At 41.4% G+C, this 16,096-nt stretch overlaps 1 protein-coding gene across 3 annotated transcripts in view; it reads left to right on the top strand.

The window, feature by feature from the left end:
• Positions 1-15,815, top strand: part of KIF5A (kinesin family member 5A) — a 176,249-nt gene extending 160,434 nt beyond the window's left edge. For all 3 annotated transcript variants that reach the window (XM_073576816.1, XM_073576815.1, XM_073576817.1), the window contains 4 exons: positions 1,729-1,811; positions 8,039-8,066; positions 8,690-8,810; positions 15,010-15,815. In XM_073576816.1, the coding sequence (XP_073432917.1) occupies positions 1,729-1,811; positions 8,039-8,066; positions 8,690-8,768 (190 nt within the window). In that variant the 3' untranslated portion in view covers positions 8,769-8,810; positions 15,010-15,815. The remainder of the gene's footprint in view (positions 1-1,728; positions 1,812-8,038; positions 8,067-8,689; positions 8,811-15,009) is intronic.
• Positions 15,816-16,096: the final 281 nt, after the last annotated feature.

The raw sequence follows: 16,096 nt of genomic DNA, 5'->3' as shown, positions 1-16,096 counted from the left end.
CGGAGTCCTTCCGCCACGGAGTAACGTTCAACCAGATCCACCAGTTGATCTGCCGTCGTAGGATTTCCATGGCTTACCCACTTCCTCAGGGCTGGCGGTAGAGCTCTCAGGTACTTGTCCATGACGACTCTCTGGATTATCTCTGGCGCTGTCAACACCTCGGGTTGTAGCCACTTCTTCGTCACGTGGATCAGGTCGAACATCTGTGACCGCGGTGGTTTATCCGGCTGATAAGTCCATTGATGCACTCTCTGTGCACGGACAGCGGTCGTCACTCCCAGCCGGGCCAAGATCTCGGCTTTCAATTTGTCAAAGTCCTGCGCAGCTTCAGGTTCCAAGTCATAATACGCCTTTTGAGCCTCACCGGAAAGAAACGGGGCAATCAGGCCGGCCCGTCATGCCTTCGGCCATTTTTCTCGCACCGCCGTCCGTTCAAACGTGGTCAGGTATGCCTCGACGTCATCTTCGGTCGTCATCTTCTGCCAGTACCGACTCACGTGAATCACTCTTGACTCTGCTTCCAGGTTAACCTCAGGTAAGCTTGCCAGGCGCTGCGCCACATGCTGGAGAATTGAACGATCGGTAGCTGTCATGTCCACCAACTCCTTCAGCTGGGCCATCATCACCCGATTAGCTTCTTGCTGGACGGCGGTGGACTGTACCAGCGCTTTCACCATGTCCTCCATGCTCATGCTTGCAACGTGATGCCCGCGTTCTCCACCACAATGTGATAAAACACTCCGGGATCGGCTTTGCTGGGGTCAAAGGTCACGTGCGTTCCGCATGAAACTCAGGCGCAGAGCTGGGATTCGGGTGTAACTGACCCTGGGTCAGGTTTATTAACGGTGAAAGCAATGCAAAAGGAAATAAAACATAAAACAAATCCTTGCCTGTCCGGCACTAACTAAACAATGGACAACCTAACTACCAACTGGCGGGCTTCTCCCATCCAGCCAAACCACAGTTACAGTGGGCACTGCTTTCACTCACGTGTGTCTCTCACACAGACAGGCTCTCTGTGTTCCCAGGCTGAGACACTCACACAACCACCTGGCATCCTTTTATATCCACCTCCCATTATTCATTAGCAAGCAGGTGCGATACTGACCAGACTAGGCCACATAGGAAAGGAATCTGGGCGAGATATACCTGCCCTCATCCACTATTCCCACATGATTCTCACAGTACCTACGATTAAAAAAAATTACAGACCTCTCCACTTTTTGCTGGTGGGGAAAACTTAAAAATCGGCAGTGTATCAAATATTTATTTTCCCTACTGTATGTCTATGAATGACCCTCAAATTAGCTAGACGAACCTGTATAGTCAGTCCTCTGTTTTTTGCAGTAGGGTGATAACAGTACTCAGAACATACATGCAGTGCAGCTAAATGGGATCCCTTCATCTTAACCGGCTCCATGCAAGACCAAAAGAAAGGCGAAATGTGAGTGAGAGTCTTGCACAGAACCGGCTTTGGCAGAAGGATCTCATTTACCACATAACATACCCGGCAGCACAACCTCTTTATCAAGGGTTTTTCCAAACTGAATTTACTGTATTGGATCATTTAATGATATTTTTTGTATTTTATAGCAATTAAAGGATTTTTTTATTTGTATTCTTCTTTACCCACTTTTTACAAAATGTTATACTGTGTCTTATCAGATATGTAATATTTAACAGACTGCATATTGCATTAACACCAGACTATTTTTTTTTTGTTTCTAGTTACACCAACCCATGTTCCACTGCAAGAAGCAGTTCTTCCACTAGCAGCTTGCTTACTTACCAGAAGATGAATGTGGACAATGGTGAGGCAGCTAAATCATCCAGCAGAAACTATATTACTGTGTTATTGCAGGGGTATCTCAAATTGTGAGAATCCCCCAATCATTGGTGAGACTTGGCTGCAGGGGCATCTCAAACTGTGAAAATCCACCCAGTCTTTGGTGAGACATGGCTGCAGGGGCAACTCAAATGGTGAGAATCCCCCAATCATTGGTGAGACATGGCTGCAGGGGCATCTCAAATTGTGAGAATCCCCCAATCATTGGTGAGACTTGGCTGCAGGGGCATCTCAAACTGTGAGAATCCACCTAGTCTTTGGTGAGACATGACTGCATGGGCATCTCAAATTGTAAGAATCCACCCAGTCTTTGGTGAGACATGGCTGCAGGGGCATCTCAAATGGTGAGAATCCCCCAATCATTGGTGAGACTTGGCTACAGGGGCATCTCAAACTGTAAGAATCCACCCAGTCTTTTGGTGAGACATGGCTGCAGGGGCATCTCAGATTGTGAGAATCCCCCAATCATTGGTGAGACTTGGCTGCAGGGGCATCTCAAACTGTGAGAATCCACCCAGTCTTTGGTGAGACATGGCTGCAGGGGCATCTCTAATTATGAGAATCCCCCAATCATTGGTGAGACTTGGCTACAGGGGCATCTCAAACTGTGAGAATCCACCCAGTCTTTGGTAAGACATGGCTGCAGGGGCATCTCAAATTGTGAGAATCCACTCAATCATTGGTGAGACATGGCTGCAGGGTCTTCTCAAATTGTGATAATCCCCTAGTCATTGGTGAGACATGGCTGCAGGGGCGTCTCAAATTGTGAGAATCCCCTAGTCATTGGTGAGACATGGCTGCAGGGGCGTCTCAAATTGTGAGAATCCCCTAGTCATTGGTGAGACATGGCTGCAGGGGCATCTTTGATGGAAGTCATCATATGCTGACCCCTTATGCTGCAAAGGCCGCATTTATATCTGATTTAGGAGCTATTCACACTTCAGGCTTCGGGGTCAATTTTCATCAGTAAAGTTGCCAGCGATAAGTGTTTTTACAAACTTTTGTTAGACTGATTATTGGCTTGTTTATGGTTAAGTTCCCACAATTAATTCTTGGTGAGTTTTTGATGCTGTTTATTTTCGCAGATCAAAAATACACATCATCATAGGGTATGATGCATATAAATATGTATCAAAAATATCTTGCCAAATACCATGAAGTATCAAAAATAAGGCAGCTCTGTTTAAAATATGACACACTGAGTCAAAAATGCTATAAAATTCATATAAAAATACAATATAATTTACCTGATAGGTGCAGAAATGTAGAAAATCTGCAAAAAAAAGGAGGTGTTATCTTTCCTTTATACTTTCTTATCTTTTGGCCAGGTTTACACATTTCATATTTTGTGCTTATTCCACTCATGGATTGTAGGCACGTAAAATCGGCAGCATTGTGCAGTACCAACTAAGTGGACAAGTTTTATCCTAATCTAATCCAAGGGGTGAAATTTGGGGGGTGAAATTCACAGAATTTGGCTTTTGTTGAGGTATTTTTTAACCCCTCAGCTTGTGAATTTCTGTTGCAGAAATATAAAGTTTGCCCTGAACTTGACAGCTTCAGATATGTCTGTTAGATCCAGGAGACCTACGCTCTTTCCAGTGTGTTTCACTGTCCATGTCTTCACCACAATATCAGGAAAGATCGCGGGTTTCCTGGCCCAAAATCATCAGTCTCCTATATGCTTATGAAGCTGTGGAGTTCAGGCCCAGTGACCGAAGGCCAGCCCAGAAATCAGGGACATGTGCGCAGCCCTTTAGATCAGGGCTTACTATCTTCTTTGTGTGGTAATATTGCACTAATGCTGCACACTTTGGTCTGAAAAGAGCATTCATTTAACATGTAATAAATATAGTCTTGTGGTGGATTAGCATTTAAACAACCTGATAATTTAGCAAATTCTTAATAGCAGAAGTCATGGGGATGGCAGTATGGCATTACACTTTAATCCTATTCATAAAGACTCAGAGGAAAATGGCACAGTATGTATGGCAGCACTAATCTACATTATATCCAGAGGCCAGATAACCATCACCAGCGCTCACATCCGCCATTACAAGTGCATGGTAATATACAATGATCCAGTTAGCTGTCATGGAATAAAGTCCAATAGATTTATATCTTTTGCCGCTTTCTCTCTGAGCACCAGAAAAGAATCCTGTCAGCTGTAATTAGTGTGCACATCCCACACGCAGAAGATACTGACTGTATAGATACATGTATGAAACAGGTTTTTTGTAAGTATAGTGTAGTGTCCGATAGTTCAAGTCTTCCAATAATCCAGGACAGGACAGATGTGCTGTGGATGTTACCAGTGCGTTAGGGTTGGTGCAGAGAGAAATCACAGAGGATTACTCTACAGTAACCTCTTCCACATGCGGAGGACATTTTTAATAATGGAAACACAAGCGTATGTGGTGGGCCACTGAAAAGGCGCCAGATGTTGCAGAAGGGCCAGCTGGGGCATGTAGTCCCATTGACAACAGATAATGATGTCAGGTAGCTGAAGTGGGTCGCTGGACCCCTCAACACGTCCCTTGTGTCCACAACAATTGTCAATAACGGGAGTTGGCATTTGTGGATGGTAAAAATTTTTCTTCAGAGTTCCTGTCAGAATGACATCATCTCTGCTGTGCCCAAGGTTCAATACAGACAGAAAACGGCCTGGTAACTGCTTCCATCAATCGTAGGTCCAGATCCAGGCTGGAAAACAATCCCCAGGAAAGTATATTCTGCCCAGCAACCTGGGCAGTTTTTTTCCGCCATTTTGTTAACCCTTAATGTACCTCAGAAGAAGAAAACTATAGTTAGCAAACATTTACAATAACTACTTCTAAAAACTCGCAGTTCCATATTCCCATGAGCCCCCTTTCGGTCAACTATCGGGGGCCTTCATTTATCACCCACTTCTGATTTTGGCTTACAAATACTGAGGTAAAGAAATCACCAAATACTCAATGTATGCACGTGGCGTGAGGCTGTGTGCCCCCGATGAGTTTTTGGTGAGTTTTTGATGGTGCATATTTTGTTGCGTTAAAAACCTCAGAATCTTAGGCCGGGTTCGCATTGTGTTGTGGGCAATGCGCTGACAGCATCCGTTACATAGCGGCACTAACGCTATGTAACGGATGCGTTAACGTGGCCATTGCCCAAAATGATAGTAACGCATGCCAAAATCGGCATGCACTAGCGATGATGCGTTACTTCATGACGCACCCTTGAACGCGGTCTGCAGCGTCCGAGGGTGCGTCGGGTATAGCGCCCAGTGAACGGGCGCGTTCGCTGTGCATAGACCTGTATGGGCTAACGCATGGTAGCACATGGTAACGAACTGCTACCATGCGTTAGCGCATACGTTCGCTCTGTGGTCACAAATTATGTCAAAAATTACATCTGCGTTAGAGCATCCATTTAACGGACCCGTTAAACGGATGCCCTAACCTAACACAATGTGAACCTGGCCTTAGGCCACTGTCACACGTTCAGTATTTGGGCTCATACTCACAGGCGAGAAACTCGGACGAGTCTTGCACGTCAAATCGGAGCGTTCAGCTGCATAGATGTGCGAGACTCGTCCGAGTTTCTCGAATGTGAGTATGAGCCCTTTGGTCAGTATTTTACCTCAGTATTTGTAAGCCCAAACCAGGAGTGGGTGATAAATACAGAAGTGGTGACGTGTTTCTATTATATTTTTCCTCTGCTTATTCCACTCCTGGCTTTGGCTTACACATACTGAGGTAAAAAACTGACCAAATACTGAACGTGTGAATGTGGCTTTTCAGTTCCAGAAAAGTGGATGGGATTTATAGGAATCTCCTGCCCACTGTTCTTCTTTATTACTCAGTGTAAACTGATCTGCGGTGCGTGTTTCAAATCTGGAAAAAAAATATCAATTTCTCTTGCGGGTACACTGAGTTTAATGTGCAGATTTTCCCCATAGACTTGCATTAGTTGCGGAAAATCCATAGGTAAAAAAATGCATTCAAGTCTTTAGTGCTTTTCTGCTGCAGAAACACACTAACAACGCATGTGATCTGCACATGACTATCATTAAAATTTCATCAAAGCCAAACATCATGAGGGATCAAAAACAAAACCGCTTTATTTAAAATATGACATACCAAGATAAGAGCTACAGGATCAAAAACGCAATAAAAATGCATGTAAGAAAAAAACTAAAAATCTGCAACATTAAAAATTCACCAAAAGCTCATCATGGGAACATAGCCTAATACATGTGGATTTGCAGCAAGAACTATACCTCAGTATTTGTAATCCAAAACCAGGAGTGGGTGATAAATACAGAAGTGGTGACGTGTTTCTATTATACTTCTCCTCTGATTGTTCCTCTCCTGGTTTTGGCATACAAATACTGAGGTAAAATACTGACCAAATACTGAACGTGTGAACGTGGCCTTACAGCAGGGGTGGGGAACCTTTTTTCTGCCAAGGGCCATTTGGAATTTTATAATAACGTTCGGGGGCCGTATAAAATTATTAATAATGATGAGCGAGTATACTCGTTGCTCGGGTTTTCTCGAGCATGCTCGGGTGTCCTCCGAGTATTTTGGCGTGCTCGGAGATTTAGTTTATGTCGACGCATTTGCATGATTTGCGTCTACTGGACAGCCTGAATACATGTGGGGATTCCTTAACAAACAGGCATTCCACACATGTATTCAGGCTGTCCAGTAGACGCAAATCATGCAGCTGAGGCAACGAAAACTGCACCCCTTTCCCCAGTGCACCCATCTCCTCAGTGCACCCATCTCCTCAGTGCTCAGTGAACCCATCTCCCTAGTGCAGTCATCTCCCCAGTGCACGCTCCGCTCACTTCCCCCACCCGACACTCATTGCCACCTCCCCGGCACTCATTCTCCCCCCCTTTCTCCCTCTAGCTCACCTGTGGCTTGGTCCGACTCCGTTCCCTCCTGCCGCTTCTTCCTGTTTGTGTGTGGGCACGTGGTACCGCTCATTAAGGTCATGAATATGGGCACCACGCCTTTGAAAGTGGAGTTGCGTCCATATTCATGATCTTAATGAGCAGTACCACGTGTGACCGCGCACTCACACAGGAAGAGCAGGACCATCAGAGCTGCAGAGCAGGCACAGCTGGAGGAGGTGAGTATGATTTGGTGGGGGCAAATACGGCCCTGCTGAGCACTGATGGGAAAAGTGATACACAATACGCCAAAAAAATGGGGAAAGTGGCTGCGAGCCGCACAAGATGATATGGCGGGCCATATATGGCCCCCACCCCTGCCTTACAGTAACAAGGAAGCCATTTTTTTTTCTTTATTTTTCACTTACTGTACTTTTCTTTCTTGAATATTAAAAGCATGATTAATAATAGTCCACAAATAAACCTGCTGTGCTGGAAGGTAGAACCATCCGCATCCATTATTACAGCATTCTGTATGTGATTAGCAGTAGCGGACTCAGTCAGGAAAGGGCCCCTGTGCAAGAACAATATACAGGCCCTTTCCAGTCCAATAGAAAATCATAGTGCACAAATCACCTGTTTTGGAAGAGAAGCTGTGTCCCCTTAGTTCTTTGGTTGCACCAATGATATGTCCGCCCCTGCCGATTAGACTGATTAGCCTGTATAATAATATAATAGTACCCGTACCTGGAGTATGGCATCACGCCTTATGTTCGGTGAGTAATGGTGTGGCAGCCCATCACATTGCAGCAGACTAATTGGTATTTTTTTTTAGTATTTATATCACGACTGTTCGATCACTAAACAGGTAGAGGATAAATGTGTCATTGCTGTATACTTTATGCAGACGGGAACTTACAAGCTCATTCTTTAATGTGATCACAAATCTCTTTATTGACCCGCTTTCTTACTGTAGCCAGAAATCAGGGTAAGTAAGCAATTGTAGCTGCCATGCCGCATGACGTGTGGAGGCAATTACTGCTCAGCCATAGAATTATCGCTAGGAGGGAAGTAAAGTAATAAGCCACTAGATTAGTGTGTGAACGCATTGACCTACTGATCTCCAAGGATAAAAATACATTTTTCTGTTAGTGTGGTGTTATATTCTATTGCTAACCACCTGCGTAGTGCATTATACTATATTGTACTGTGACATATGGCAGTGAAGTTCATAAGTCCAGACTGAATTGGTGTCCTATTAAGAGAGTGATTTTTTTTTTCTGTCTTTTCTCCTTTTGTGCTGATAACAGGCAATGCTACAGACATCAATGATAACCGGTGAGTCACGGTATTATTCCCCTGTATGTGCACACAGCGTCTTTTTCAATCGAATGCTGCCTAGAACCCACCTGAAAAAGCCCAAAAGAGCATAAAAAAATAATAAATGTATGCACTGCAATGTCAACGACATCCTGTAACTAACTAAGTCCATTCATTTATCAAATAATTCACTTAAAAACAAAACAACAAAAAACGCCCTCCTCAGTTCCACAGTTGTCTTTTGTTTACATCGCTAGTGGGAATTCTACACCCTGTAGTGCTACCAAAAGTTAATCCATAGGTCATGAAGAGTACTTTGATATGAGCACTGTTTATTATTATATTCACAAGAAATAAAATAGTTCAAAGCCCATCAATATAAAAATATGCCAAAAGCAGTGATCCACCTTGACACATGGTTTCGCTTTTTTGCTTCTGCTGGGTAATAGAACCCTAATATATTGTCCTATTGTGGACAACAAGTTTGAATAATGTAAAGTTTCAACCCAATGGATTTTTTAAATTTGAAAAATGTCAAGTACTTTAGTTTTTGCCGCTGTTTTTTGGCTTGGATTTTTTCTATTTGTGATCTTTAATTACATGTTTATTATGCATTTATTTCCTGCATTATCTTTTTGCAGAAGTGACTTGCCATGTGGCTGTGAGGCTGATGAACAGTCCCAGTTATTTCCCCTTCACCAGGAGACTGCAGCCAGCTAATAACAGGGTTCACTAAATGTGTCTTTTCACCTGCACTTCCAGGTAAGTCAATGGAAAGGAGTTTTACATTTTTAAAGGAATCTGTCACCTAATCTGTAGAGACAGATATCCTGATTTCAGTAATGTCTCACTTACTGGGCTGCTTGATGCAGTTTTGATAAAATCACAGTTTTATCAACAGGCGATTATCACTAGAGGACTAGTAAACCTGCCATCTTCTCCTCCGTATTCATGAGCTCTGTTTAACCCTGCCCACTCCACTGTTGCACAGTGGGCACAGCAAGCTGTCAATCAGTGGTGTGTGCGGGGCTATTCAGAGAACTGCTAGATCTGCAGCAGATAAAACACTGATTGTATCAAAACTGCAGCTACCAGTAAAGTAGGTGATACGTCTTTGCCCCTATAGCTACTCTCAGACAGGAGAGCAGAAATCTGGTGACAGCTTCCTTTTATTTGTATTGAAAGGGAATTACCATCTTACACATTTATTGCATGTCTACAAGTCCAATATACGGACAGAACAAAGTGAATTTCCTATTGAAATGCAAAGATGTGGCCTGCTGAAGTTAAAGGGATAATCTTATAAATGTGCTGTGTTATGACTGTGTCTGACCGTACAGGGATATTGTCTGATCATACCACAGCTCCTGGGCAGGGGAGGGAGCAAAGAGTATACACTGTATACTATACAGTCATTACAGCACGGGATCACAAATGATTATTTGAGGCAAACATTTTTTAAAAACCGGCAGGGAAATCTTTTAAATTACAAAAATAATCAGCTGTGATCCCCTGCTGTCCTTCCTGTATCCACTCTTCTGTTTCCCCCCCCTGCCCAGGAGCTGTGGAATAATAATAATCTTTATTTTTATACAGCGCTAACATATTCCGCAGCGCTTTACAGTTTGCTCGCAGACCATGTCCCTGTACGGTCAGACACAGCCATTACACAGGAGCACATTTATAAGATTATCTAAGAACAGGAAAAATAATGTAAACACATCCAATTGTGGAAATTATTATTGCAATATGTATTGATTAAAATTAACTTTAAAATGAACTTTGTGTGAAAATCCCTTTAACCCCTTAACGTCCAATGACAGATATATCCGATATTGGACGCCTTCCCCTGTTTGGTGCGGGCTTTGGCGATGAACCCACACCTTTTCCCGCACGACAGCTGATCTGATCAGCTGTCATGTGCCCTTAACAGCCGCCAGTGGAATTGCGATCTACCCGCTATTAACATGTTAAATGCGGCTGTCAAATTCTGACAGCCGCATTTAACATGCACGTGCAGGAAGCGCATCATTACCTGCTCCCATCGGCGCCCATGTCGCATGACTGCGGGTTGCCAATGAGTTGACATGACAACCCAGGGTCTGCAGGAGACCCCTGTGATTGTCATAGCTGGATAGCTATGAGCGCTGTCCAGCCCCATGGAGACTATTGACGCAAGTGAAAAGTTTAAAAAAATGCCCCATTCAAAATAAAACTATAAAAAAAAAAAAAAAATCACATTTACACATATTTGGTATCACCACGTTCAGAATTGCCCGATCTATCAACATATAAAAAGAAATAATCCAATTGGTAAATGGCGTAGCGAGGGAAAAACAAAAAATGAGACGTCAGAATTAAATTTTTGGGCGTTTAAAAGATCATCTACACCCCAAAATGGTATTTATAAAAACGTCAGATTGGCGCACAAAAAATAAGCCCACACCCGGCCCCAGATCCCGAAAAATGGAGACACTACGGGTCTCGGACAATGCCAACATTTTTTTTTTATTTATTTATTTATTTTTTTACAAATTTTTTGGATTTTTTTTCACCACTTAAATAAAAGAGAACCTAGACACGTTTGGTGTCTGTGAACTCGTAATGACCTGGAGAATCATATTGGTAGGTCATTTTTAGTAAACACAGTTTTTTTTTAAATTTCACCGCATTTGGAATTTTTTTTCCTGTTTTCCAGTACACAGTATGGTAAAATCAATGGTGCAGTTCAAAAGTACAACACGTCCCGCAAAAAACAAGCCCTCACATGGCCATATTGACGAAAAAATAAAAAAGTTATGGCTGTGGGAAGAAGGGGAACAAAAAATGTAAACACAAAAACGGAAATACCCCTGGTCCTTAAGGGGAAAAGCAAAGGCCGAGCTCTGAATTCCCTTGTATTTCAGAGTAGTCCATGTTGAATCTGGAACTAGTGGTCATCTGATCTCCAACTCCTGGTTTTGGCTTACAAATACTGGGGTAAAAAACTCACCAAATACTGAATGTGTGCATGTGGCCTTATTGTTGGAATCATGTGGCTATGATATGAATATATAGGTTAAGAATACTTATTTAACCCCTTTGTGTTACAGACAGTTTTGGCCTTTATTACAAACGATTTCTTTTTTTCGCTAATTTCTTTTTACATTCCAGCAGCTGCAACTTCTTTTTTTTTTTTTCAGCAGCGTACCGCTAGTCAAATTATTTTTAATTTTTTTGGGAATGAGTTGTATTTGTCAGTGGAATTATTTGGGTACTCATAAATTATTACCAATTATTTATTTTACTCTATTCACTTTGCTTCACAAATCAAATGTAAACTTTATTCTGTCAGTCAATACGAATATGGCGATACCCAGTTTATATAGTTTTATTACCGTATTTTGTACAATAAATACACACTTAGAAAATAATCACTTGTTTTTGTCGCCATATTCCAAGAACCCTACATTTTTAAAATTTTCCATCAGTTTTGCTGTTTGAAATTTTACTTTTTGTGTGACAAATTGTCGTTTTTGTGTGATTTGTGGTCAGTTCGACATTTGGATAACTTTTTATGAGAAAAATACAAATTCTAATTTTATTTTTTCAATTTTTTTTTTTTAAAAACGCCGATCACCATTAAGTGTAATTGCCATGTTATCGTTACTCTGCATCGCTATATGATCATGACAACACAAATTTATATAGGGTTTTCTATGTTTTGCTACTTTTTCGCAGAACATTATTTTTTTTTCTTATTCTGATAGGTATAACTTTTTTTTTTTATTTTTGTGCACACATGGTTGTGTGAGGGCTTGTTTTTGCAGGACACGATGTTGTTTTTACTGGTACCATTTTTGGGTACATTCAACCACTTGATCACTTCAATTTTTATTAGGAGGCATAAAAAAAAACCAATACATCTGAAATATTTTTTCTGAAGTTCACTGTGCAGTATAATTAACACAGTAACTTTACTTTGCGGGTCGATAGGATTATGGTAGCACCCAATTTAATTTTTTTATGTATTGATAATTTTGCACAAGAAAATCACTTTAGTTTTTTTTTTTTATTTTTTTTGTCATTTTATAAGAGCTTACATTTTTCTGTTTGCAGGACTGTGTGATGACTTTTTTTTTTTACATAACTACCTATGATTTGTATTTCCACTCTGAGGCTAGATGAACAGAAACCGCAGTGACAGTCTTATTTTTTTACAGCAATCATACATTTTTAAAGGGAACCTGTCAGCAGGATTGTGCACAGTAACCTACAGACAGTGTCAGGTCAGCGCCATTATGCTGATTAAAATGATACTTTGGTTGATGAAATCTGCCTTGTGGTTCTTGTTTAATCTTTATTTTCAGTTGTGAGTTAATAATATGCTTGTGCTCCGGGGCGGCCTGTGGGGGTCTTCTTGTGATGCTCTGCTTAGGTATTCATCAGTATGGCTTCTGACAGGTCACTGATCCCTCAATGACCTGAACCCTAGTTTACATAATGAATATTATATATATTAAAAAAAAAAATCACCTGCAACAGGCAGGCGCCGGCAGCGCCTCCTGTGTAGCAGCATGATCTCATATGAATTGTGCTGTTCATTCTTTTCTTTTATGTTATCCATAAATTCCTTTAAAAAAAAAATCAGTTTGAAAATGGTGCCAGCTGCGCCTGTGTAGTAGCAGCTATCAGCAATCCGATAGCTGCTACTCTGAAGACACTTGCTAGAGAAAAAAAAAGTCCTCCAAGATGGTGGCGCCTGCGCAGTAGCAGCTATCGGTGATCGTGGCCAGCACCATTGTCATACCAATTTTTTTTTTTTTAGGAATTTGTGGATACCATCAAAGAAAAGAATGAACTGCACGTTACAAATGCGATCATGCTGCAGCACAGGCACCGCCGCCACCCGTCTGCTGCAGGTGATTTTTTTTTTTTTTACAATCTATAAATAATATTCATTATGTAAACTAGGGGGCAGGTCAGTGAGTGACCTCTCAGAAGCCATACATATGAAAACCACATGAAGACCCCCATAGGCCGCCCCGGAGCATGAGCATATCATTAACTCAAAACTGAAAATAAAAGTTGCACAACAACCACAAGACGGATTTCATCACCCAAGGTATCATTGTAATCAGTATAACGGCGCTTACCTGACACTGTCTGTAGGTTACTGTGCACAATCCTGCTGACAGGTTCCCTTTAAAATTTGGATCGTTACACAACAAATGTGGTGTTCTGCTATTTTTTCCAAACAAGCATACTTTTTTATTATTAAAACTGTTATTTTTATGTTACATTTATATTTTTTTTTAAACCGAAAAGCATTTATTTATTTTTTTTACAATACTCACTAGTTCCCTTTTGATTGCATTGATAATGCACTGTACTACAATGTAATAAAATGCGTTACCTAGCCTTTAAGTGTTAAACTTACAAGCAGCCAATTAGACCTAGGATGTGATAGGCAGAGAACCATGGCAGACATGGAGCAATAGTCAGGCATCCTTATTGACATAACAATTAGCTTTCTCCCTTTATCAAACTCCTCACATACCGCTGTAACTATTGACAGTGGCATTCAATGGGTTAATGTATTGGAATTGGAGAGAAGTCCTGTCCCATCACACGCCCCAGGAGCTAACTGTGCATTACAGCCAGCTCCTGCTATGGATGGCATGGGAACAACTCTTTTCCCCACGCAACCCCTGTGATGGAACTATATGGCACATTGTGGGAAAGCACTTGCAATCTGAACATACAATTACTTCGTTTCACTTTACTGCTTTAGAGGAGCACTTCCATCTAGGAAATTACTGGTATATCAACAGAATATGATAAAATGTCTGATGAATGTTGGACCGACGATTCTCTCAAGAATGAGGCCTCGTCTTGTGCGATCATGAATTTTAAAAGCTCTCCAAGCATATATCTCCATTCACTTCTTTTGAAGCTCTGATAATTCTATATACAAGAAGTTTACAAAAACATAAGATTTGTTGTGGAATTTTAGCTTGGTATCTTTAGCATTACACCTTGGTTTACCAAACTGCATGACTGTCAGCAAACAGAGGCATATCGAAAAAATACCCAAAATTGTCCATGTAGGTAAGAGAGGAACAAGTCGGGGGTTGTAGGTGCCCACGTTATGGGGTTGTGCTCTGGTGGGCACAACTCCACTGAAGTCTTGATAAAATATCCACCGTGCGGCCACTGTCCTCATCCCACAGATGCCAATCAGAACCGTCAGGGAAAAGCAAGCAAAGTGCAGACCTTGTGGCCCCAGTGTTTCTCCAAGTAATGGACAGTCTTGGCTGCAAACAATGGATGATTTGGTAAGTATCAGGTTTAGGGTCCCATCAAAGTTGTGGTGAAGCAGCTGAAACGCGTTGTATTTTTAGAGATGAATTAAATAAATAACATTGGCTTCACCTTAATCACGGACCTCACCCATCTCTTAACCCAAGACTGCCTATTATTAGGAGAAACCCCGTGCCTCCAGCATTACATTTTGTCACATGCTAATTATGCAAATTGTCTCTTCAGAGAGGAAGAAGACTAGAACTCTAGTGCCACCTATTGGAAGTAGCAATCCTAAAAGTCAAGGTCGACCCTTTAACGAGCCTTGTCACATGACTTAGGATAAAAACCAAACCAGAATCTCAATTTGCAGACACTGTGTTTCAGGGTACTGCCCCTCGTCAGTGCAAAGAGTGAGATCTGGTTTGGCTGCGAGAGAGGCGTCTTACAGATATCCAAGAAGTATAATTTCTCCTTGCGGAGAATGACATGCTAAGCATGCCGAGATGACTATTTCGTGACTATTTTGTCACATGAAAATCCGAACTCGCTACTTTATGTAGGACTAGAGCATAAGCACAGTAGTTTCCGCCCGGTAATGCACCGCTGTTCTTTCCCCTCTAATGCACTAATCTATTGATCTCTCTCTGCTTTTTTCTTTCTTCTTTTCCACTTCCAGTCTCCAAAGGAACTGAAGCTTATTCCCAGCATGCTGCAAGTTAGCTTCCTGTGGCCTCTGCTGCCAAACATTATCTTCTTCCCTGTATGACTCTAGCTCAATGTCTTTCTACCGTGCTCTGTTAACGTACTGTATACTAACAGCTGCTAATGTTTATTCTATACCTTTGCAATGCACTCAATTATGTACCCACTTGTGTTTTAATCTCAGTCCTCTAGGGAAACTTAATGTATACCTGTCAAATCACGCACTGTGTCATTTACCTGGGGTTAGTAATGTATCCAAAGGAATGGAATAAAATGTGACAATGAAAATGATGTATAGTTGTCTATTCAGTGCTTGACAATCCGCTGGATGAGAACCTGGCTCGAGAAATTTTCATTAAAAAACAACATTTTATATCTAAGTAAAGTCTATATATACGGTATATAAATGGTCGTTTACAAACCACCTGCGTTCAGTCCCCAGTATTTGCCAAGAATCGAATGCAAAGAACCTCAGGGGAAAATGTAAAGCAGCCAACGCAGCAGCATTGTATACAAATGGTCGGCTACTTTGCAGAGTAGAAATCAAGAATTAAACTTTTAGGCTACATAAAAAAAGAAAAAATGTAGAAGAAAATAAAATTTCAGTCTGTAAAATAGGATAAATAACGAAACTTTCCCTTATAGTGAGCATGATCCATCGCACTGTTCTGTCTCCAGTGTATGTCTGTGTCTTGAATTTACAGATACTATTTATTATTGTTTTATTTTTTAATTGTAGAGTAAGTTGGGCAATTTCCAATAAAGATAATTCAACTCTTATTTTGCTTTTTTTTTTCTTTTTATATCTTTTAAATGACTAATTTGATAAACTACATGAAATGATTGCAACAATCTGTAAGAATGATAATATGGATGCTCATTTCAGTCTGGGGTAAACAACGTTCTCTTCTGTCTACTGTTCTATATGGGTTGCATTTTTTTGCCTCATCAGTTAGTGACACACGGTAGGATTTTCAGCCCCTTTTAGGCTGTGTTCCCATGATGAGCTTTTGGTGAGTTTTTGACGCTGCAGAATTTCTGCACTTATTATTTAAATGAAG

Source organism: Dendrobates tinctorius, unplaced genomic scaffold, assembly GCF_039654945.1.
Source record: "Dendrobates tinctorius isolate UK_male_01 unplaced genomic scaffold, ASM3965494v1 ptg000051l, whole genome shotgun sequence".
NCBI classification, from domain to species: Eukaryota; Metazoa; Chordata; class Amphibia; order Anura; family Dendrobatidae; genus Dendrobates; species Dendrobates tinctorius.
Note: the sequence above shows the minus strand (reverse complement) of the source record. Positions and strands in the feature narration are given on the sequence as shown.